At 38.1% G+C, this 24,840-nt stretch overlaps 1 protein-coding gene across 1 annotated transcript in view; it reads right to left on the bottom strand.

The window, feature by feature from the left end:
- Window positions 1-24,840, bottom strand: part of OXCT1 (3-oxoacid CoA-transferase 1) — a 145,380-nt gene that overhangs the window by 22,800 nt on the left and 97,740 nt on the right. Inside the window, exon 15 of the mRNA XM_017867294.1 lies at window positions 10,842-10,931. Within this exon, the coding sequence (XP_017722783.1) occupies window positions 10,842-10,931 (90 nt within the window). The remainder of the gene's footprint in view (window positions 1-10,841; window positions 10,932-24,840) is intronic.

Here is a 24,840-nt window from a genome sequence, read left to right as displayed (position 1 = left end):
TACATTTAATATATATCAAGGCATGTCACAACGAATTCTGGGCCTGACTTCAAACAAAGTGAACTATCTGCCAGCTTCTGAAGAACATTTTCTCCAAGGAGCTCTTACTTTGTTCTCATTATTTGAGCAAGATCTACATCTGGCATGAAAGCAGTCACTTGGATTTTAATGAACAACCAATTTCATTTTAGGAGAAATCAAGGATTTCAACTGACAGAATTGGCTATGTCCTACCAATGGAGACCTTTTTCTAGACCATTCTCTGCATACACCCTATAGCATTGTGGTTAAGTGTGTGGGCTAGAGCCAAAGGACCTGTGTGTAAAACCTGGCCATGCCCCACATTGTCTCTGTAAGAGCCACATGCCCATGCTTCTCCATCCACCCTACCTCGAAAGATTCGGGTAAGGTCTACATGAAATGCAAGGGTCCAGCACTTAGTGCTTAATGAATATTAGCTGGTACTGTTTTTATACAATCCATAATTAATATTTCTATAACCTGTGAGGAAATTAAGTTCCTATATGAAGTCTGACATAGGATTATGTAGAAAATGGCCTAAATACAATTCCTAAGACACACAAAACTAGCGAAAACACAACACAAATTTGGGGGCAAACCATATGGCTCTCCTAAGAAACTGGCACCAAATGTATTCCTGTTAGAACAATGGAGCTAGATGATTCCATTCACATTTATAGTGCCAAGATATAACACATATCGAGAATGAAAAAGAAAATGAGATGCAGAAAGATTTTAAAATGTCACAATTTCAATATTCAATAAAAGGTTAGCTATGAAACCAAAATATGACTAGCTCCTACGTTATCACTCTATTCTAAATATGCTGGGCTGAGCCCTACAGTGTGCTATGGCAGCTGCATATATTAGTGACACACAAAGGAGGAACAAGTGCTGAGTTTTTAGCATTTAAAAATAAATCCTAGTAAAGGAATGCAGTATGGTGTGGCAGCAAAGAGCACTCTACTAGGAGTCCAAAGACCAGGTTTGTAGTCTTAGTTCTGCCATTTAACAATTTTTTGGTCCCTTAAATTCTTTGTGCCATAGTTCTCTCTTATCCTTTGCCTTATCCTCCTTACCTGATCATTGTAGGAATCAAATGAAATGTTCTGAAACTGCAATAAACTAGGGCGAGTTGAATCTATGTGCAAATATCCAGGGTCACTCGGATCTCATTCATGCTTATATATTGTGTTTCTTTCCTTCCCCATGAAGGGTGGTCAGAAAAGGCAGAGAAATAGATACAAAGCATAGAACTAAAAATGCTTTGTGCATTGTGGGGTGGGTCACACCTGTAATCCCAGCACTTTGGGAGGCTGAGGTGGGAGGATCACTTGAGGCCAGCAGTTTTAGAACACCCTAGGGAAGACCCCATTTCTACAAAAATTTTGAAAGCTAGCCAGTTGTGTCTCTGTGTGCCTATAGTGCCAGCTATTCAGGAGGCCAAGGCAGGAGGATTGCTTGAGCTCGGGAGGTTGTAGTAAGCTATGCTCATGCCACTGCACTCCAGCTTGGGCAACAGAGAGAACTGGTCTCAAACAAACAAACAAACAAACAAACAAAAACTTGACTAGTCCTGAGGCTCCTGATTTCAATATGTCCTTACTTATTAACTTCATCACAACCTTTGGTGAACATCTACCTTCTTTCCTGCATCAGCTTCCCTAATCTTTCTCTTTCTCCTTGAGCACTTACAGGCCTCGAGCAATACATAGGGTAATTCACCATTTTCAAGTGACTAAACACTCTAGTACTTTCTATTGCTTGCTTCATGGTGATCTCTTTAATTCTTTAGATGTCTGAATAAAATCCTGGGCCTAAGTTCTGCAGTATTAAACAATTCTAGTTAAACAGTAATAAATCCCTTTGCTATCATAACAATAAGTTTCATGTTATTGCAATGAACTTAATCCCAAATCCAAATAAGCTCTTTATCACAACAGAATGATTTCTTGCATTTCATGTCAACATATTCGCCTGAAATCTTTAAGACTGTGCTTTACATAAAACCTCATTTCACGCTCATCTTTTCTGTTAAGTGCTTGTTAAATGTGGCTGCAATACACACACACACACACACCACACACACACACACACACAGACACACACACGTGTGCACATATTTTTTCTCTCAGGCACTTTCTTTGGCAAAGCCCTAATGATCAACTACAGAGAAAGCAAGTTCTGGGATTTGCTTGTTCCTAAAAAGACCAAGCCTTTCAGCTTTTGTTCATGCTGCCTGTTACCTGGAACACATACCACCACATACCCCATCACCCCAGATTCAAATGGCAACACCTTCCTATTCAGGATTTGGCTCAGACACCATCTTCCCTAGGAAAACCTTCATCCAGAATCCTCATCTGGTGCTGCAGTAATGTCCCATGGGTGTCCCGTCTGTGGCCTCCTGGGTGCTCCTGTGCTTCCTCCTCCCTTCACATGTTGACCTCTTGCCACCATGCCCACTAGATGCTGAACTCACTAAGCTAAGACTATTTTTCTTCATATGCAGCCATGAGTAGAACATTAGGCAAACCACAGTGATCAACAAAGGCTGCATTTCTGATTCAAGGAACTCCAGAGGGGAGCTATAAAATGCCATGTGACTAATGTCTATGGACCACTAGAGACTGCTTTTCTAGTTCTAAGATAGGTACTTGTACATTCCTAGTATCTCTGAGCTCACTAGAAGCAGCACAGCTAGCAGAAGCACATGACGGGGCTCATAAGACTTTGGCAAGACAGATAAAGGTGCGGTAAAAGGAAGCAGCAAAGACACTTTAGGACTGTAGCCCAAAATATACAAATGTGAAAGTAAAGAGAGAAACACTGAATTATAGTTATTTTACCTCTTCCACCTGCTCCCTTCTAAAGTGTAAAGGAACTTGCCATAATTTGCTGAAAAGTAGGACTACAAAGGCTGAACTTGGCAAGAGAATATTAAATACTTTGTCTGGTAGAACAAGGAAGCCAATGGCAGGTCTCTCTTTGGGCTTGCCAAAATATCATGGATGAAGCCTGATTATCAACACCCTTGCTCATTCCTTCTCCTGCTTAATCTCAATGCTTAAATCAAGTATACCAGATACACACACAGATATAATAATGGGAAATGCTGTATTTCAAAATACATGACTGTCACATCACTATAACTGATGTAGCTGGATTATCTGTAAGACAAAAGATACATGCTTGAGAAGATAGATACTCCATTCTCCACAGTGTGATTATTTCACACCATATGCCTATATCAAAACATCTCATGTACCCCATATATATATTCTTATGTGCCCACAAAAATTAAAAAAATTAATTTTTTTTAAAAAAGAAAAGAACCAGATTTGCTAAATAAAGAAAATCAAGGTACACAGAATAAAAGGAAAGAATGAGATAATTCACACTGCATTTGTCCTCATGGGATATGATTGACCTTTATACAGCGCCTACTCTATAGAGTTTCCAACAATCCACACAGGACTTCAGTGGAGAGACTCAGCTAACTTAGAAATACAGAACATTCGCTATTACAAATGATATGTGGAGGTAACATATGGAGGTAATAAAAGTTTGTGGTTACAGGGATATTCTCAAGAGGAAGACTAGCCAAATGAAATAGTAGATACAGCAAGCCATTTGCCTGAAAACCTGTCTTCAAGGTTTTGAGATCTTAGAATAGAAAGCCCCTTATATACTGTATCATAGACATTTCTTATACACTGTATCATAAAAATCATTATCATAAACACACTTATTTTTTCTAAAGGTTGCATCCTATGATCTCTAACCTCTAGATGGCAGAGCACAGAAGTCAGCAGGAATTACTTTCTCTTTTCATTCATGAAGTGTTGTGGTACCTTAGAAAGCCTCTGTTAGCATTAGTTTTCCTTTCTATTTTAGAAAATGGGAGACTTTGCACACAAATGCAAAGCTATTGAATTTAAAGTGATAAGCTTAATTAAATTCTGTAACACATTTTAAAGAGCTTTACTAGTTGTTGGACTGTGTTCTGCTTTTTTTCTCCTATTTTATAATGTTTTTGCAGGCATTTCTATCATCAAAGGAGAAATAAAAAGGCAAAACGCGAAGGTAAGGATTTATATTTTTTTAAAAGGTGGCTTTTTTTTTTCCGCCAAACAGAACCTGGCCTACTAAATGTATGTCTTATTGAAGCTAAAGAAAGAATATAAGCTTTATATAAATGAGAAAAAACCTTAAGCGATGAAACTCCTTTATTAATTATGAATTCTCCTAAGCAAAAGAATACTTTTATTTTGAGCTACTTTTCAATGTTGCTGAAAATTATTTGAAGAATGTCTCCCAAGAAAGGGTTTTCCTTAAAAAGCCTTCATTTTTTTTGGCTTTTGATAACATATTTCATCCAAAATAAACAGGATTAATAAACTCCATTTACCTTTTATAATTCTTCTCCACAAAACATGAAGTCAAGATAAGATAGCTTTCAGTTCTATATGAGACCTGTGCTATCAGACACAGATTAAAGGCTGAAATGAAAGGATAGTTGACTATAATTTGAATCAAGGTGAAGAAATAAAGAACAGCAGGAAAGGTAAATATAAAAGGTCATCTAAAAGCGAATATAGGTACACATAAAGGTACATACATAAATATAACATTTCCTTTTTTTTTTTTTTTTTTTTTTGAGACGGAGTCTCGCTCTGTCGCCCAGGCTGGAGTGCAGTGGCCGGATCTCAGCTCGCTACAAGCTCCGCCTCCCGGGTTCACGCCATTCTCCTGCCTCAGCCTCCCGAGTAGCTGGGACTACAGGCGCCCACCACCTCACCCGGCTAAACATTTCCTTTAAAAGACTGTAAAAACAGTTGCATAAAACAGCAATTACAAATATGTTCTGATGGGCAGATGACTACACAGATCGCTACAGTTTATATGATAAAGGCAGCACAAGCCAGGAGAGAGTAAGTGAAGCTATATAAGAGTATACTTTTTAACACTACTAAGATTAAGGTAATCCAAACTAAAAAACACAAGGTTTATTCTTTTATTCACAAGGTTTATTCTCAACTTCATAACAATTATTCTTTTTATCCCTTCAGAATCCAGACCTCCTACTGTAATATGAAAATCTAAACCTGTTTTGGTAATAGAGCTCTCATTTTGTCTCCAAAATTAAGAAACCAAGCTTTGTTTGTTGCCATTAAATGACAACGGTAACTGAATTCCTTTGCTTTTGTGGTCTGAAAGTTATACTCAGGAACACGTTTCCCGTATATGATATTGAGAACAAAACAGATTCTTCATGTTGTTAGTGGTAATGGTACTTGCCAGCAGAAAAGCTTAACAAAAGGAAAAGGAAGCCCAGAGGCAGAATGCATGGACTCTGGGCTTGGTTTTCCTTTCTATTTTATTGGGCTACTTAACCTCTATGAAATTCTGCCTCTAGAAAGAAAATATCAAGAACCATCTCATGAGAGGGTTACAATGATAAAATGGAGACAGAAGTATGTAACAACTTGAAAAGCTTAGAAGTGCTTTCTATATATTCAAGGTGGATTATTTGAAAAACTAATTCAACAAATATGTATTCAACCACAATGTACATAAGGTTGTATTCTACTTGGTGCTTATAACACAGCCCGTCTTCATGGAGTTTGCATTCTGCTGAAGAAGGGGGAGGAAGGATCGTCTGAAGACGGAAGACTTCTGTTGTATATAATAAGGTAGTCAGAGAAAGTTTCTCTGGTATTTTGAGTCTGAGTGAAGTGAGGGAGTGAACCACATAGATAGCTGGGAAAAAGCACTCTAGGCATAAAGAATAAAAAATGCAAAGGTCCCAAGGCAAGATATTCTTACGATGTTCTAGAAACTTTCAGGAAGTAAGTGAGGGTGAAGTTAAGTGGGCAAAAGAGATAACAAATTCAGAGAGGTAGTTGGGATGGCAAAGCAGGGGGAGTCTACAAACCATGGAAGTCTTGGAGACAGTAGTAAGGACTCTGGACTTGAATCTAAGTGAGATGGGAAGCCATTGATGGTTTTTGAGCTGATGAAGAAGTAGCATGATCCCATTTACATTTTGGGGAAAAAAAAATCACCCTGGCCACTGTGTGTGTTTAAGTGTGAGTATATTTTTTCCCACTCAACGTTTCTCCCTTTGTTCCCTGAAAAGAGGAACCTAATTACAAATCTCTTAACATGCACCATCCTCCCGCACACCAGTGTCTCTTCTCTTATTTCCTGCAAAACTTAATCCCTGTCAAGCTGCCCCATCCCTCAGATCTGCAAATACTCCGTACATCCCACGGGAAGCCTCTTTGTTGCTCCCCAACAATGGAACTGGGAATGAGATACCGGGTTCTGCAGGCTCTGCTTTGCTCAGCTTTCATGTTAAGTACTGATTTCCATGACTCTACCCCCATGAGACTGGGCTGCCTGAAGGACCATATCTCTTTGTTTACTTCCTCAGAGCCTATGATAGTGCTTTGCACATATCAGGTCCTCAGTAAATATTTTATGTCTGAATAAACAAGTAAATTAACACACTCATAAAATAATTTTACCAAAATTCAAGACAAAACATCAAAGACTATTCCTTTGGTCATTCACAATATCTAGAAGACAGAAGGAACTAAACCAGCAAATTCATAAAACATTGACTCATTCATCTGTGATTTTACAGAGGTAGGAATAAGTCAGATAAAGAGGGGGTGGGCACTGAATTTAGAAACACCTAAGAATAGGAAACATCAGGATGTCTTTCTTTAGATCTTAGTAGACCTTAAGTTCTGGGGGCAAGGATGAGGTAGGCTGCTGGGGAGAGAATCGCAAAGGCAGATGGGCTAAGTAGAACCAAGCAGTGTTGACTATGTTTACAGATTTTAAATAGCAACAACTCCATCCAGCTTTAGTTTTAGACTAGTCAGTCTGGCAATCGTGTGCTTGATTACCAGGACGTAGGGGCAGTCAGCAGTCAGGGACCTTTGGAATGCTGTGATAGTGATCTATGCAGATGTAAAGAAGGCTTTAACAGGGATAAGCAGAGTAGAAATATATAGTGGGGAACGGACGGCAAGAGTCACGTTGATGCAGTATTTATAGTGCTTGGTGTACGTAGGGGTAGGGGCAGAGAGGGACCATGGATGCCCTGCAAAATGATAGCTGGGAGATCATCACTTCTCTAATTGGGCCAAATAAGCAGAACATATTTAGGGGGAATGATGATTTAGTTGGTGAAATTTGTTGCAGCTGAGTTGGCTGTGGAACAACCAGGTGGAGTTGTCTAATAGGAAGTTAGAAATATAGTTCTATGGCTCATCAGAAGATTCTAGTGTGGAAAAATGATTAAGGAGCCACTGAGTGAAAAATAATAGTAGTTGGTACCAAAGATTCAGATGGCACCTTAGAAGGCTGCAGAGGGCATTATAAAGAGTTCTGGAGGGAACCCATAAAGGAAGGAATGGGGAATCTATCTATGGATACAAGTGGTGGAGGCAGCTCTGCAACCCGCAGCACATGGTTTACAGGTTTGTACCCAAGGCTGCTGCTGCAGTCAAGCCTTTATCAGACAGAGGGGACACAGAAAATCTAATGCAATTGGCTTTAACTTTAAAGACATACCTCAGAAATTACATACATCATAAATACTCAAATCCCACTGATCCAAACTTGGTAGCATGGATATATCTATGCACAGGAAGGCTAGGAAATGTAGCCAGTCACTGGGTTTATCTGTGTGCCGGATAAAACAGGGAGGAGTCTAATGCAAAAAGGAAGAAATGGAGATAGGTGCTAGAAGATATAATTAGATTTTTGGGTTATTTTCTTTTAAACACATTGCTGATGTAAGTCTCATCTAAGCAAAGAGAGCTTTGTCCAGGGAAAATGGAAAAAAAAACCTGAAGCTTCCCGAAAGGGCAGATGTGGCTGGGACGCTGGTGCAGAGGTAGCTTTGTGAGGATGTGGCATGGTGCAGTATGAACACAGGCTGCACCACACTGAATCAAACTCGAGCTCTATCACTTTCCTGGATAAGCTTCTTAATACCCATATCTCAACCTTACTTCAGAGGATCAATGAGATTAAGCATATGCAGTGCCAAGCACAGCACCTCCACCTGGTAAGGACTCAGCTTGTTACTCTTTTCCTTTCTTTTCATTTTTAAAGGGCAGAAGATAAGATATACTTAGAAATGAAAAAGAAGCTTAAGAAGAAAGGTGGCTGGACACCAAAAAAATTTTTGCCTACTTTAAAACTTTGCCTGGAACTCTGATGTCTAGGCTTAAATGAAAATCAAGTTACAATGCCAGTCTGCCCCGTTTGCCTGATATACGTTGCAGAGGTATCTAAGGGCAAGTGTTACTCCAGAGGAGCACCCGTAGGTAGCCAGGTCTCAGGTTTTAGAAGCTGCTGGAGTTTGAACTAAAGGCAGTAACTGGTTGCAAGAGTTTCCTTTGTCTTACTAAAATAACAACAAAAAACACATTTTTCCAGTCAGGCAATGCTATATTTATAAACAACCTGTAACTTAACTGTAACCCTATAGATAAGGAAAAAGGTAGCCCTACCCCAAAACCAGTTAATAGCTCCATCCACTTACAGAAAAAAACAAAATAAAACAAATGAACAAACAAAAACAGCAGTACAAGAATACAAAACTATATTTCTCAAGTTTTAATCCTTCTTTGCAAACTTTACTCCCATGTCTTACAAAACGCTAGAGATTGCTCCCCTAGGCTGTTCACTTAATCATAAGGCAGAAGAAGTTACCTGGCATGTCTAAGAGAACGGATCCTTAACTGGAAAAGTTACCAGGAGTGAAAAACCTCTCTTCCCTACCTCCTTTCCAGCTCCTCTCAACTTTTAACAAGAGCAAAAGATGCAAAAAAGAAATAGGTTCCCTGTCTTCCCGTGAGGTGGGCCAGTAACCATGAGTCCAGATTAACAAAATAGTAGCAGCTACTTATTCGAGGGCCACAAGTAAAATGAGAGGGTGGTGAGAAGAGAAACTGTTGATTAGTTTTCAAAGGTTAACTGTTAAGTGTGAATAAATCATTACTATTATTTTAGTCAGAAGTACATTGCTTTATTGACTTGTTGAAATGAAACTTATCTATGGAAAAATACCTGATTCCAATTCTGTCCTAAAACTCAATGCTAATTTCCCCACTAACAGAAGGAAAAGGTAAAAAATATGATCTTTTTTCTGTGGAAAGCTTTAATAAGATATTTCTAGTCTGAAGTTGGTGGCACCATTTATTTTCCTCTACCAGCAATTCCAGCTGAGGAGAAAGAAAGGACTTGGGGGGAAGAAAAGAATTTGCAAAATATAGGCCTAATGTTTTAAAATGAATACACAAAATAAACTAAAATAAGTTGAACTTCAGTGCCTTCATGTGTCAACAGTAAGGTTAACAACAAAAAGAAAGTCTGAAAGAGTTTTTTCCAAATAGACATTATGTTCCAGAAAAGATTTGGATTTGATTTGCATGCTTGGCATCTTCCTGCCTCTGAAATGAAGTGTTTTGGATGATTTGCAAGGCATTCTCAGAAGTCACCTGTGTTGGTTCCATTTCTATTGTTCCATATTTATGCACCACTGCTCACCTCCCACTGTTTACTAAACAATTTATGATAACACACATTTATAGCTGTTTTCACAACAAAATCATTTTGTGGCATTCATTTCTCTGTAACCAAACTTCCCCAGGGGAAGCGGGTGGGATGTGAATCTTCTAGTTCCGTGCTTTAACATAATGCTGCATCACTAAACAAGAAGAGGGCAAATGAACTGTCATTTCCACTCAGATTAGCAGGTCTCAAAGTGAGAAGAGGTAGATTTTATTTTAAAACTAAGAATGATAAAGAATAAAGGAAGATGAAGAGAAGGCAAAGAAGATGAAGAAAGCACTCAATATCAACTTTTCAAATCAGCAGAAGTCAATGGATTCAGGTTAGGAAGGCAATTAAGCTCAGTTCATTCAAAGACACTGAGTCAGGAACAAGGAAGAAACTTACACTGATAGTTCCTTGGTGAGACAACTGGGCTTTGGAATCAGAGACGCCAGGTCTAATCAGAGCTCTACTAGTTCTAATATAACTTCAGGCAAGTTACTTAACCTCTAAAGCTCTGTTTCTGGACATACTAAGAACACAGATATCAAGTTCATGGGCTCATACATATACACAGAGCTTGGTGTATTATTGGCACACAGTAAACACTAAAAAATGGTAGCTATTATTATTTTAATGTGAAGGAAGAGGAAAAATACTGAATGTAAGCTTCATGAGATCAGTAATTTTTGTCCAGTTTTGGCCACATCTTAGCATGCCTAGCATGAAATAGGCACTCAAATATTTAAAGATTTATCAAAATAAAAGAGCTATCACCTAGTCCATTATTTTGTAACATCTTCTGGATACGGCATCTCACAGCTGTGAAGGCCATATGGTCCATTCGAAAATAACTGTTGTTAAGATGTATGTTCTGTTGTGGCTTTTCATTTCACTCACAGATAGCAACCACTATAACCACCTTAAAACCTGAATCAATACATCCATACCAACATCTTTTCACTTCCTTTGGAGATATTAAAGCTTTTACTTTTAATATGTATGCAGGACAAATATTTGAAGAACACACTGATGTTTGGTTTCACTCAAAGTTAAACAACTACTTAGCTAAATAATAAATAACTGTTTTTGTCATCTTTTTCTCTCAAATGTAAATGCTATCACCTTGAATGAGCCAGAGAAAATAAAATCCACAGTTAGGTGACCTGGTGGTACACTGGGTTTTGATGTATTGTAAATTCCCAAAAGCAGTACTTAGGGAGCATAGTATATGTTACCTTTGCAGAATGCTCCATGGTGACCACCACTTTGGTTTTGGCACTGGACACTAAATCCATAGCACCTCCCATTCCTTTCACCATTTTCCCCTGCAAAACAAAAAATAAATAGTTCTGTATCTTTCACTTCTTTTGTATGTGTCAGAACAAAATTAACTTGCAAAAATAACCTACTAGAATCATTAAAAACTCATTGTCCTTCATTGCTTAGTGCTTGAAGTCTTATAACGTAATATTCTGTCATTCTATTATTCTGTGGTTGAAGGATAAAGTTCAGGATAAACATTACGTCACTTTTGTTAAGTGTGGCTAATATGATTTTCTTGACATTTTAGCAATAAGACAATCAGTGGATTAAAAAAAATTAAAAACCTTTCCAGAATTCTGGGACATAACTATTATTACAGTATCAGATTGAAATCCAAACACCCCTGACATCCACTTCTTTCTTTTTAAACACAATCAACTCTACTGAGTCTTCAATTAAGGGCACTTTCTAAAGTACCCTTGGATTTCCAGCAGATTAAAATTCCATTATGTAGTAGTAGACTGAGGCATTAATGGTGTTTTTCTAGTAATGGCTAATATGAAAGGTGGCTCTGCCTTTCTAACACTTGGCATTTATCTTGCTCTTAGAAAAATAAAATGAAAAACATGCTTGCTAAGCAAAACAGAACACAGAAACAGAGTTCAGGAGCATTTCACCATTATCATTCTATTTTGATCATCTGGCCATCCCTTCTTTCATTATATATTTTACCAACCACCTTTTATGTACCACATGCTCTGAAAAGTCCCTCCATCTATTCTATCTCCTAGTTACAGAGTTTGGAAAAGAAAGTTTTCCAGAGATGGTAAAATGATTCTTACTCAAGTATATTGAAGAGAAATGTCTTTTAACTGAAACCTCCTTAACATTTTATTTACTTTTTAGCCCAAGTCCTCTTGCTGATTTGCCAGTAAAGTCTTAGGGGGCTTTTAGCTCCTTTTTGATAATGGTAGAGCTATAAGGAGATCAGGAAATGCACTCAACATGCCTTTAAAACAGGGTCTCGAATTCCATGACTTCAGAGACATTTTACAGGTCAATGAAACAGAACATGAACATGAATTAGATGAGCAGTATGAAGAAAAGAAGCAGTCACCACATTTCTGTGGTCTGGAGTCTGTCAATAAATAAGACAGATGGCAGCTGGCAACAGCTAGGGGGCAAGGGATGAGGGTGGCAGGGGAAAGAAGTGCAGAGTACAAGATGAGCCTGGTTTCAGACAGTTTGAAGCAGAACATAATGTGCAAATGTATACTTTTAAACTTCTATAAGCAATGCCTTCATTCTTAGCTGCAACCCTAATAAACTTAGGGCCAATTTATTAAGTTGGTCATAATATTTCTGTAGAGAACACTGATATGGTACAAAATATAAATAAGTGAGAGATGGAAGCAATCAATGTCTATCAAACTCTAATGAGAAAGTTTGAGATTTGTAGAGCAACAAAAGACACTAAAGCAACCCTATGATAAAATGTGTCAATCTGCTATGGTAAGAACATCCAAGCAGTCTCAACTTCTATATATAGTGTCCTTGGCAGACTGAGGGGGCAAGCACTGGTAGAATGAAAAGGCAGCAGCCAAAGAAAACCAGAAACCAAGCTAGAGAGTTAAAAACTCCTTGAATTAAAAAAGTCCCTGAATTAGAATACCACAAGCAAATTCTGTCCCCTGTGCCACAATGGTTAAATAGGTAAAAACTTATGCCAGCCTCTAACGAGAAGGAAGCCTGTCCAATTTAGATGAATCTGATTTATACATTTTAAATTACTGTCAATTAGTTTAGAAATATGTATAGAGGCCCTGCAGGGTATGAACGACTGTGCTGGCAAGAATATAACACACTATAAAACATGGTAGACCAAGCATGTCTGTTTTTGTTGAAAACACTCTTGACTCAATATTAGTGAATAGCATTCACTCAAACAGATTCAGCTGGCTTGATGTCTCATCCCCAAAGCACATGTTACAACCTTTACAGCACTATTTTGATTCTTAAATTTAATGCTTTTTTTCCAAGAGTGAAAAATGCACAAGATTAGGTACAGAACACCTGAGATCTACCCTGTTAACTATGCAATGACAAAACACCAAATCTCTCTGAATTTGGGTTCATTATCTATACACCGGGAATAAGAATATCTATCCTACCACAGAGCTGTGGTGAGCACTGTATGAGACGATATATGCAAACGTGTAATAAATAGAGTTTATAAATGTATTCACTTATCTTCAATCACTTCAACTTACTGAATGTCTAGTTGAAGTGTGGCTCTATACTAGGGTGCTAGAGAAGAACAAGGTTCTCCTAGAAAAGCTTGTTGCCTATGGAAGGAAAAGTATTCATGAATACTAAAAGACTCAGACTACAATTCCTTCCTCTAAAAGGAACATTTTCATCTCTCTCCTATCACAAAGTAGAGATAAATGTCTTTTCCCTAAGCCTTTGTACTATTCGGTATGTAATGCAATCACAGTGAATTTCAACTGTTCTCTTTTCCCCCCTTCCCTCTTTCTCTCTTTCTCTCCTTCTCTCCATTATAAATATTTGGATGAGTGAGTGGATGAATGAATTAAACCAACAAAGGTATAACACTGAGGATGCAATTGCTGACTGTTGCTGGGGAAGCAGGCAGGGAAGGAAGTAGCTCAGGGAGATTCACAAATGAGAGGATTCACAAAAGTAGCCCGTCAGGTGGGAAGAGCAGTACTGTGAAAGATAAGAGCAGTATCTTCTAATAGCATTTCTAGCAGGTTACAGGAAAACCTTCAAATACCTGGTTTTCCTGCTTTTAGTGTGTTCATTGTATTGGAAACAGAAAACAAAATATTTCCTTCCATTTTAATTCCCAAAGGATTTCTGAAACAGTCAATTACTAAAAAGAAGAAAAGGTGTTCTATTTATGCCAGCAGGAAAACAAAACAGGGTTATACAAGGCATACTCCCTGACAAAAGCGGGAAATGCATCATCATGCTTCACTCCAGCTTAGCTAGGCATTCTTCTGGGATGCCACTACTTGCATCTCCCAGATCTCTATTCCAGTGAGGAGTGGCCATGTGCCTGAGTTACAGACAATGGAAAAAATGGAGGTGATATCTATGATTTTCAGCTCTGGCCTACAAAAATCTCTTTCATGCAATTCTTCATGTTTTTTCACCTTCTGCAATCTGGATGCTGACATCCAAAGCGACTTTGGAAGACGGCCAAGTTTCCTTCAGCCTTGGTCCTTAAAGGACCATCTGTTGTATGGCCCACTTCTTTGGAATCACATTGCACCATTCAATATGAGTAAAACATAAGTGCACAGGGTGCTAAGCCACTCAAACTGAAGGGTTTATTTGTTACAGAAGCTAGTATGACTAATATATTAAAGTGGCACCCCAATTATATGTAAGGGTGAGAATTCGGTGTCAAATTAGAACTGTTATAGCTGCATAATGGAAGGGGATCTGAGCAAGGCTCTTAAGGGGACATTTTACTACTGCTCTCTGAGTGAGGTGACTATGCCAGATACTGTGCTAAGCACAGTAATTCACCTTTCTATCCAGATGTCCAACACACTACTTGACATTTTGCAGAGGTACAACATGATTTCTGAGTGAATAAAATGAGTGAGTGAATGAATGGAAAAAATTTTGAGAAGATGAGAGCACTACAAGTTAAGGGAATAGCTGAACAGGGGAATATAGATTCCATCCCCATCCATCATCTTCGTCCCCAAAATTCAACATCCTATTCAACATACAAAACAAGAAGCTGATAAAACGGGGAGATTAAGGAGCTAAAAATATACCTTTAAATAAGTCACAGAGGAAAAGTTATACTTGGGGAAAATAGGCCTATAATGAAGGAGAGCTTCTGGGCATGATTGAAGCATTGGGCCAGCATGACACAAAGTATGGCTTTCTTTAAAATCTCATCAGCAAACATACATTTCTTAAATGATGCAACTCTAGTTCTGAAATGCGTTCTGGCTAGCATAATGGAGAGATGATTGCTGGATGCTCATTTCATAGCCAACTCATCTTTTTGCTGTTAAGGATTGACCCTGATATCAAGTATGGAAAGATTCTGCAATAAAATGAGCTAGCAATGCTGCATACTCCATTACAACAATTATACAACCTTTCTAAAGATACTGATTCAAGTATCCTGAATTCACAAGTAGTTACTCAGAGGCTATTATAAACCAGGCACCAAGACAGGAATTAGAAATAAAAGATGAATATGATGATTCACTTTTTTCTAGAAAATAGATTTAAGCTGAAATCAATAATTTCATCTACTTTGATCCTATTTCCTAATACTAGAATTTTAAAGAAAGTAAGAGAAAACTATTATAAATGCAGTAACATTAAAAGTCAACGCATCAAAATATAAATTTTACATTGTACTCCCCCCCCCCAAAAAAAAAAAAACAGGAATTCAAGTTGTAAACATGATCTTTGGTGATATTTTACAGATTTTACAAAAGGAAAATGAATGCATTTGAAAAGTTCTGTGAAATGCTATTTAAAATAAAGTATGGAACACACTGAAAATCATTCTTGCCATCACCTTTATCATTAGTACATAAAGAGTAATGGTTCATTTCCAGATGTTACCTCTAAATATTCTGGTCTTAAATGAGAAACAATTTATAATACATAGAAATAATTTTTAAAGCATTTTAAAGTAATGCTATATGCCATAGTAGAAAGTGTGAATCTATTGGAAGTCAAAGAGAAAGATGATTGTAGAATGATTTATTAATAAAACTAGCTCTTGTTGCTCAGTATTAAATACCAGAACATTAAGTACCCACCTCAATCCAAATGTAAGCCTCTTTATATCTGTCTTCCCCATTATTAAAAAATGCTCTATAAAAGAAATAGTCCTCTAAGCATGCTCCTAGCTAAAGAGTAGGAGAGAAAAAAAACTGAGAAAGATAACATTAATTTAAACATATACAGGTTATAAACTCCTTTCTCTAGGAAAAATAAGAGACTTAAAATTTGCCATAATATAGCAAAGTTATAGCACAGTTACATAAGAATATTTCTCTTTTCTGTGTTATACTTTCTTTTAAAAAACCAAAAACAGTTCTTTTCAAAGATTAATTGCATTTTCTAGGACAGGTGAATTGATTATGTAAACCAACTAATATGGAACGAGAAATATAATTATATTCTCTATTGTTAGGTTAGAAAATTACAATAAAATCAGTTATCAATCATTATATGGGCTTTTCAAAAAAGCATGTCAAAAGAGCAGTATTCTGATAAACTCAAAATTTTATTTTAATAAGCTCTTTTGTTCCTGTTCTCTCAGGGACGCTGTATGTCATCAATTAGCCCCATTCCTCCAGTTTCTCCATTCTCTCTCCACAGCTACTCTCTGCTAATTCCCTGGAGAGATAAAATCTTGTTTCTGCTTGACTGTGCCCTTGAAGTGAGAAATCTACTCAGTCATGTCTCTAATAGTTAATCATCTGATTCAATAGACACCTTGTGGGTTTACTTTACTACATTCCTATATCTATCTACTGCAATCACAGTGTCTTCCATTCACTCCTTGAAACTCTCCACTTAGGGTCTTCTATGGTCCTGGTTCCTCCTACCGCTATTGAGGCTTTTAGTTTTCTACCTAGCATCCTTTTTCTCAGAAGACTTTATATGTTGGCCAAATTAACAGCTCTGTCTGCAGCTCTTGTTTACTTGTTCTCCAAGAGTGACTTCATCTAGTTTCATGATATAAACTGCACCGTCTCTGATGAGTCCTAAAACCACATTTCCAGCTAAGGTCTTTCCTCCAAGTTTCAGACTTCAGTAACCAAAAGTGTCCCTGTCACCCTGTGGCACATCCTGTTAACTAATTCCCAAAATTGTTCCTTTATTCCTGAGCTCATAGTTAGGCTACATTTTCCAGCCTTCCTTGAAGTTACAATTGGTCACATGGAATAAGTTTTGGACAATGGAAAGTGAAAGTAATGTATACTACTTCCAGGGCTGGACCATAAAACCCTGCAAGAACAATCCTCCACATTCTTCTACCTTCTGCAAACTACAAGTTGAAAATGGTGGAGCCATAGGATGGAAAGAATCTCAATCCCTGAAGTACTGCACAGAAGAGAGCTGACTGACAATTAGGGATACTCATTTGGTTCTAGGTGAATGAGAAATAAAAACTGTTATATTAATACATGCCTCAGCTCAATATGATCCCAACTAAATTAAGTATCTTTATAAAGGCAAATCTCACCCACCTGCAAATTTCCTATATCAGTTAATGGCCAATCATCCACCTCAAGATCCAAATCAGAAACCTCCTTGTCTCCTGCCGCTCGCTCATAATCCACATCCAATCAGTCACTCAACTACTAAGAACTCCACTTCTCCCAACATTTCTTGAACTTGACCTTTTCTCATCCTAGCTAAGATCCTCATGATTTCTCCCTAAAGAGTTATGTAGTCTTCCTACTGGTCAACCTGTGTCCAGCTTTGTCCCTCTCTGTCCAACTTGCAGCCACAAAAACCGCCTCTCTAAAATGCACATCTGAATAAGTTGCTCCTCTGCATAAAACCCTTCAGCCATTCAGGGTAAAGTCCAAGCACCTCAGCCTGGCATTCAAGGCCTGTGATAACCTGGCCCCTCCCCTCTTCGTTTCCTCACACCCCAGTTCCCATTTCCATGCCAGGAATAGTGAGTTGCTTGTACACAGCATATGGCTCCCACATGCCTTGAGGTTTCTCCTTCATACTATCAAGTGAGCTTTGGCTTATTCTTTTTGTATCAAATCATGATGACTTCTCTCAGGAAGTGTTCACAGATCTCTGTCCCACGCTATCCACATGATTATTTTAGGAATCTCTCACAGCATCCTTGAATATTCCCATTTTAAAATTTACCACAGCTTTAAGATCAGGGCTGATGTTGTACTGGCAGGTAGTGGCAAGGCCATACAAGTAGTTATGACCTCTCCTTTATGAGACACCTTCTCCTTTCTCTCTAACCACTCTTCCGCGCAAATTTAGCAATTAAAAACACAACAGGGAGTCTCCAAGACCCCATGGAGCTATGACTACAAGTGCTCTGATTTCTCACATCTGTTCTGATTAATCAGTGCCTATGCCTTACCGCCTAATCAAGATCACCTGTCAAAGGGCCAGGTATGGCAGTTCACACCTGTAATCTGGACATTTTGGAGGCTGGGGTAGGAGGATCACTCGAGCCCGGGAGTTTAAGACCAGCCTGGGCAATACAGAAAGACTCTATCTCTACCAAAAAAAAAAAAAAAAAAAAACCTCAGCTAGATGTGGTGATGTGTGCCTGTGGTCCCAGCTACTCGAGAGGCTGAGGCAGGAAAATCACTTGAGCCCAGCAAGTCGGGGCCGCAGTGAGCAGCCACTGCACTCCAACCTGAGCGACAGAGAGTGACCCTGACTCAATTAAAAAAAAATCACCTATCGCAGATGTAAGATATGATCTTGCTCATTATTATTACTATTATTTTTGAGACGGAGTCTTGCTCTGTTGCCCAGACTGGAGTACAGTGGTGGGATCTCAGATCACTGCAACCTCTGCCTCCTGGATTCAAGTGATTCACGTGCCTGAGCCTCCCGAGTAGCTGGGGTTACAGGCAAGTGCCCACCACGCCCCACTAATTTTTGTGTTTTTAGTAGAGACGGGGTTCCACCATGTTGGTCAGGTTGGTCTCAAACTCCTGACCTCAGCTGATGGCACTGCCTTGGCCTCCCAAAGTGCGGGAATTACAGGTGTACAGCCACCATGCCCAGCCCTTGCTCATTATTTATTAGACTATAAGTCCTTTGCCTTCCCTGTTCATCTTCAACCCAGTGCAGTTACTGATACATAATAGATTGTTTTCAGTACGTATTTAAGTAAAACTGAATTCCATCTTCAAGTAAAAGTTTGTTTCTAAAAAATACAGAATCAAAAAGATATTAAGGTGTACTAATGAGAGTAATCAAAGCTAGGGGCATTATCTACAGAGAAAATAATAGCAAGAAGAAAAAAAAGAAGTGGCTAAAATAAAAAGTAAAATTAAAACTTCACCTCAGGAAGTCGCAGAGTTATAGAGAACAGAACATGATGTCCTTCAAAATTGACCCTACTAAGGACATTTTTTGTTTTATAACTTCTTCAGTGCTGAACGTTAAATAAACATTATTTAATAAATATCTGAAGTACACTGAATTTGTTTTTTCAAGTGGGGAGAAAAATCATTTATAAGACACCCAAGGAAAAGTCCTAAGAAACTGGATACCCCAATTATTAGTCATTAACCAAGCATCTACTTAATACCTATTAGGTGTTCTGTGCTTTTCACTAAGCATACAAAACTCCTGCTTTTGAATAGCTCATAGGTCTTGAAAACACTCTCAATGTTTCCGCGGCCAAATGAAATAAAAAATGCAAATTCTAAAATCCTAAAGCTACCACTTGTTTTCTTTCAAACATTCACAAAGGGTAAAGTTCATTTTTTCCGTTAGAAGGGCAAAAGAATAAATTCCATTATAATAAATAACAGAAGCACTGATGTGTATCAATTCAAAATGATTTTATGATAATTGTATACATTAGATCTGATAAATGTGCTATTTTCTGATTCCAGGCAGAATATTTGAAAATAAAAATTTACTTTACAGAAACCATCTATACTAGTTTATACCAGAAATTATACCAAGACCACATGAAGTTTCTCTAACACATTGTCTATTGCAAATGAACCTGAACAAACAAAAATGATCCTGGTGTAAGTAAAACTCATTTTATTACCATGATCAGAGTCTTCATTCATCTATCGTAAGACAGTCCAGACCAACCACTTTATGCAGGTTAGAAAATGTCACAAATGTAATAGGTTTGATTCTTAAAGAAATCAATTAACTTCAAATAAGAAAAATGAGTTCTGTTCCTAGCTATTAATTACACCAATTTATCTCATTTTGTAAAGTGTAAATACCATTCAAGAGAGTCTCCATAGTTCACTTACAAAACCTCATCGCTCCAGGAAAAAATTCCAATGCATATGAAATTGTCATTAATTATACAAGGTAATTAACTCCACCTTTGTATAGGAAATTAATAAGTATTTATTAAGTTAACAGTTAGAACTATGAAACCAATGTATTTTCTCTTCTTAAGGTACAATCAATATGTGACAAAGTTTTTTCGTTGTTATTAAGGCACTTTGGATTGGTTAAGCTCTTTGTATAAGGTCACATAGACTAACACTCTGATCTATTTGTTAGATTTTGAAAATGGACAGCAAGAGAAAAACATACTCCTAGCTCTGTTCTGAAGCTGTAGTTGCAGTTTTCATAGAGTCTATTCATAATACTATAGAGATGAAAATAAACATCAGACAATCTGGCTAAATGAGTTCACCTTGTTTTATCACGCCTCTTAAAAAAGGCATTGATGGAGAGAGCTTGACCAAGTGTTTCAGGATAAATAAAAAGGTACTCTAAGTTATTTAATTGAGTTTATTGAATACAGCTAAGCACTGGAGCTTCTGGGCCTATATACTACCCAGAAACAGAATAAATTACATATTTAAAAACCGATGTGTATCAATTCAAAATGATTTTTTGATAATTGTATACATTAGATCTGATAAATGTGCTATTTTCTGATTCCAGGCAGAATATTTGAAAATAAAAATTTACTTTACTTTACATGTGTGTGTAAAGTAAACGTGTGTGTAAAGATGTGTGCCTGTGGTCCCAGCTACTCGAGAGGCTGAGGCAGGAAAATCACTTGAGCCCAGCAAGTCGAGGCTGCAGTGAGCAGCCACTGCACTCCAGCCTGGGCGACAGAGCAAGACTCCGTCTCAAAAAAAAAAAAAAAAAAATTCAAGGATAATTTATTTTCTTCCTTCCACTGAATCACTGAGAGAAATATATTAGAATCATATGAAATTGCCCACATAGGAGTATGACCTGCAAATATAGGAATTTCATGTGGTTGGTTCAACCTATGTTCTAATGGTGAGGTTTAAAAGATCACAATTACTATCACATGATTTTTTAAAGGTTTATAATTTTAGGAAGTCTCCAATAGTCACTACAAAATAGGAAACTAAAATACAAATGGAAAAACATCATTTATGTGTCTGCATGTACTAAAATATATTAATCTCAACAACTCATTCACATGGAATATGAAATTATTATTAATTCTTTTGCCATTAGGAAATAGTTGTTCTCAGAAAGTTTATTTTCTGATTCCTCAAAGAGGGTGTGGGTTGGCTGGGGAGAAGGCGGAGTGAATGAGAACTACAACCATGGGCAGCACACACTTGCTCCATCACCTCCTCCCACTGTCTGTAAAGCTCTAAGAGTACAATTAGACTTATTGTAATTATATTGCCATCACTGACAGCTGGATGAGATTAAAAAAAAAAAAAAAAACAGAGAGACAGTGACTGAAATAACATTAATAAATCAAAATCATTACTAGTGTTTTTTCCACAATAGAAAGGATCAGAAAATAACAGACGATAAATTTTAAAGATTAAAAAAAAAGCAGTTAAGAGCAATTGCAAAAAAGCATGCTATATATAATAAATGTACGTGCCCTATTGAGCAAGTATTATAGGATTGGGTGGAATAATACAAAAGTATTTTGATTCTACATTAAATTAATAACTACTGTTTATCTCACAATGTCCTCTGGATTCAGTTGATGACCCCGTTTAATGACTGCTTAAGTACCTACTGGGAATTAATAGCTATGACATTCATAGCAAATTGATAACTCTGTGTTAGAGTCTTAATTTGTTCCTCCTGTGCAAGTGTTATTCTATGAAATAGGGATCCAGTGCTTCTCATATGTGGAGGCAGGTCTAACCTCTGGTTTGCTAAGAAAGCATACCCTACTCTCAGGACAAGGAGAACCATGGGCCTCCTATGTAACATCATTCCACACAGACTCGGGGCATGGAATGAGTCTCAGGTCTGAGTCCCAAGAGGGAAAAGCACATCCTCTTTGTGAGAATGACCCATCTCTGGGAGCAACAGAGAATGCTGAAGAGCAATGTCACTCTGGGAGGGTCCTATCATCACAGGCAGGAAAAACACAATTTCTCCTTTCAACACCAAAAGTTAAAAGAACGACTTTGGGTGATTTGCCACAAAGTTAATATTTTTGAAAGATATAACAGGAGATTCAAAGAGCATTAATTTCTACCTTATCTTTTCAAGTCAACTGTGCAGGCAATCTCTAAGGTGGGGAAAAAAACGTGATGTGTCTTTAGAGAAAAGTAGTAGTAAAACAAAAGCTTTGGTGAAGAACTTGGTGGTGCAGAAATCAAACTACTGAGAACAGCTGGGCATGGTGGCTCAAGCCTGCAATCCCAGCACTTTGGGAGGCCAAGGCAGGCAGATCACTTGAGCCCAGGAGTTCAAGATCAGCCTGGGGAACATGGTAAAACCCTGTCTCTACAATAATAATAATAATAATAATAATAATAATAATAATTTAAATTACCTGGGTGTGGTTGCATGCACCTGTACTATGAGCTACTTGGGAGGCTGAAGTGGGAGGACCACCTGAGCCCAGGAGGTCAAGGCTGTACTGAGCCATGATTGCACCAACGAACGCACTACAGCCTGGGCTACAGAGTGAGACTCTATCCCCCTGCAACTGCACCCCACCCCCCAAAAAAAGTGAAAAACTGAGAATAGAATGGAAAATTGTTTTCAAAGTGAAATACAAAGAAAGATCAGAAGAGGTAAAAGATATACAGGAATATACAAAGTTTAACTCATTTCTTGATAGGCCAATGTTTCAACTCCCTGAATTTCATAGGAGACCTTTTAAAATTCTGATCTTGATGTTTTCAATAACTTTGACCATTCATAGTACCAGGAATGAATGTTAAATGTGTGAAAAAACAGTATTTTTAAATCTCTGTGAGTAAAATCCTTGGTTACTTCCATTTCATTTTATAGGGACCTACATTGAGGTACATGTTAAAGCTAGTACATTCTCAGATGAGAAGCAGGAGTTACAGTAAGTGAGAGGACTTTATTCCTTTTACAACATTACTATATGGCTACATGGCAGATATGACCTCATTCACATTCATCTGGAACTCAAGTGTCGCAGATACTTGGTGGTGAGGTGTAATTGCTGAAATGTCACTGTTTTTAATTCTAAGAATGCCATTTTCTAGATCTGGTATTTGGAGGAAAGCACATTCTGTTGACACCACCTTGAGACTGTTATTCAGTAAGGAGTTACTTTTTTCCTCTATCCTTAGGAAAATGGTCTAAAATGAAAAGTTGTTTATTATTTAAAACTGCATGAGCATGAGTTAGTATGTGTGCATGTATTACATAGCTCTGTCCATTGAGAAGGCCTAGAAGCAACGATAGGCCAGTAGCTACAAGCACACCTAGCACCTAGATATTGGTTTTCTATATGTCATTCTCTTATTAGAGAATGACTTTTGAAGAAAAAGTTGGCTCTAGGGACACAAGAAATATAAGATGAGCATCTTGTAGTAGCAGAAAGTAAGGAAGTGCTCAATGAAAAACAAAAAGAATGGAAGGACACCAAAGGGGTACAGGAGAAAACCTGAAAGAGCTCCCAATGACTATAGCTGGAACAATGCGAGCATAAAAATAAACACGGGGTCAGGTGCAGGGGCTCACGCCCGTAATCCCAGCACTTTGGGAAATGGAGGCGGGTGGATCACGAGGTCAGGAGATCAAGACCATCCTGGCTAACACGGTAAAACCCCACCTCTACTAAAAATACAAAAAATTAGCTGGGCGTGGTGGCACACACCTGTAGTCCCAGCTACTAGGGAGGCTGAGGCAGGAGAATCGCTTGAACCCAGGAAGTGGAGGTTGCAGTGAGCCAAGATCACGTCACCGCACTCCAGCCTGGGTAACAGAGTGAGACTCTATCTCTAAATAAATAAATAAATAAATAAACACAGTAGTGTATTACAACCAAAATATAAAACATACTTGAGAACACATTGATATAAACAAATGATTAAATAAATGGGAGAGAAGAGACAAATCTTTTCTCCAGAAGAATTGCAAAATACATAATACCCCTTCAAGTGTTTATACTCAACACTTCTGACATCAAATATGTGGGTTTTTTCCTTACACCACCCAATTCTGCAACCAGCTGAGTGCCCAACAATTCAACTCACTTCTGACCCTAACTACCTGGAGTTAGCACAGGACACACAGGTTAAGGGTTCAGTCTTACAAAACTGTTCCCCATTTCAAACCCTGACAGCAAGTCCAGGCCACCAGTACTTCTGCCGAACCAGCCATAAAGTCAAGAGGTTTCTACAACCCCGTCTCAGGTTCAATAAATTGCTATAACAGCTCACAGGGATTCAGGAAGGCACTTTGCTTGCTATTATTGGTTTATTATGAACAGACAACTAAGGAATGGCCCAATGGAAGAGATGAATAGGGCAAGGTTTGGGGGTGGGAGCACAGAGCTTCCATGCTGTATGCAGGTATGCCACTCTCCCAGAACGCTGATGTGTTCAGCAACCCAGAAGCACTTAGAACCCTGTCATTTAGGGGTTTTTATGGACATTTCATTACACAGGCATGATTAAGTCATTGGCCATTGGTGATTGAACTCAATCTCCAGAACCTCTCTCCTTCCTAGAGATTGTGTGTGGGGCTGAACTTTCCGGCTCTGTAATTATGTCTTGGTCTGTCTGGCAAACAGCTCCATACTGAAGTTATTTAAGGGCCCACCGAGAGTCATATTAGCATAAATTCAGGTATGGTTGAAAGGGGCTTATTACGAACAACAAAAATGCTCCTATGGCCCTATCGTTCAGGAAATTCCAAACATTTTAGAAGCTCTGTGCCAGGAACTGGGGGTCAAAGACAAAATATATTCCTTATCACAGTTTCCCTCCAAGAGGTAGAGCTTTTTTTTTTTTTTTTTTTTTTTTT

The sequence above is a fragment of the Rhinopithecus bieti genome, unplaced genomic scaffold, assembly GCF_001698545.2.
Source record: "Rhinopithecus bieti isolate Rb0 unplaced genomic scaffold, ASM169854v2 scaffold_3521, whole genome shotgun sequence".
Classification (NCBI taxonomy): Eukaryota; Metazoa; Chordata; class Mammalia; order Primates; family Cercopithecidae; genus Rhinopithecus; species Rhinopithecus bieti.
The sequence above is the reverse complement of the archived record's forward strand: the minus strand, read 5'-3'. Positions and strand labels throughout refer to the sequence as shown.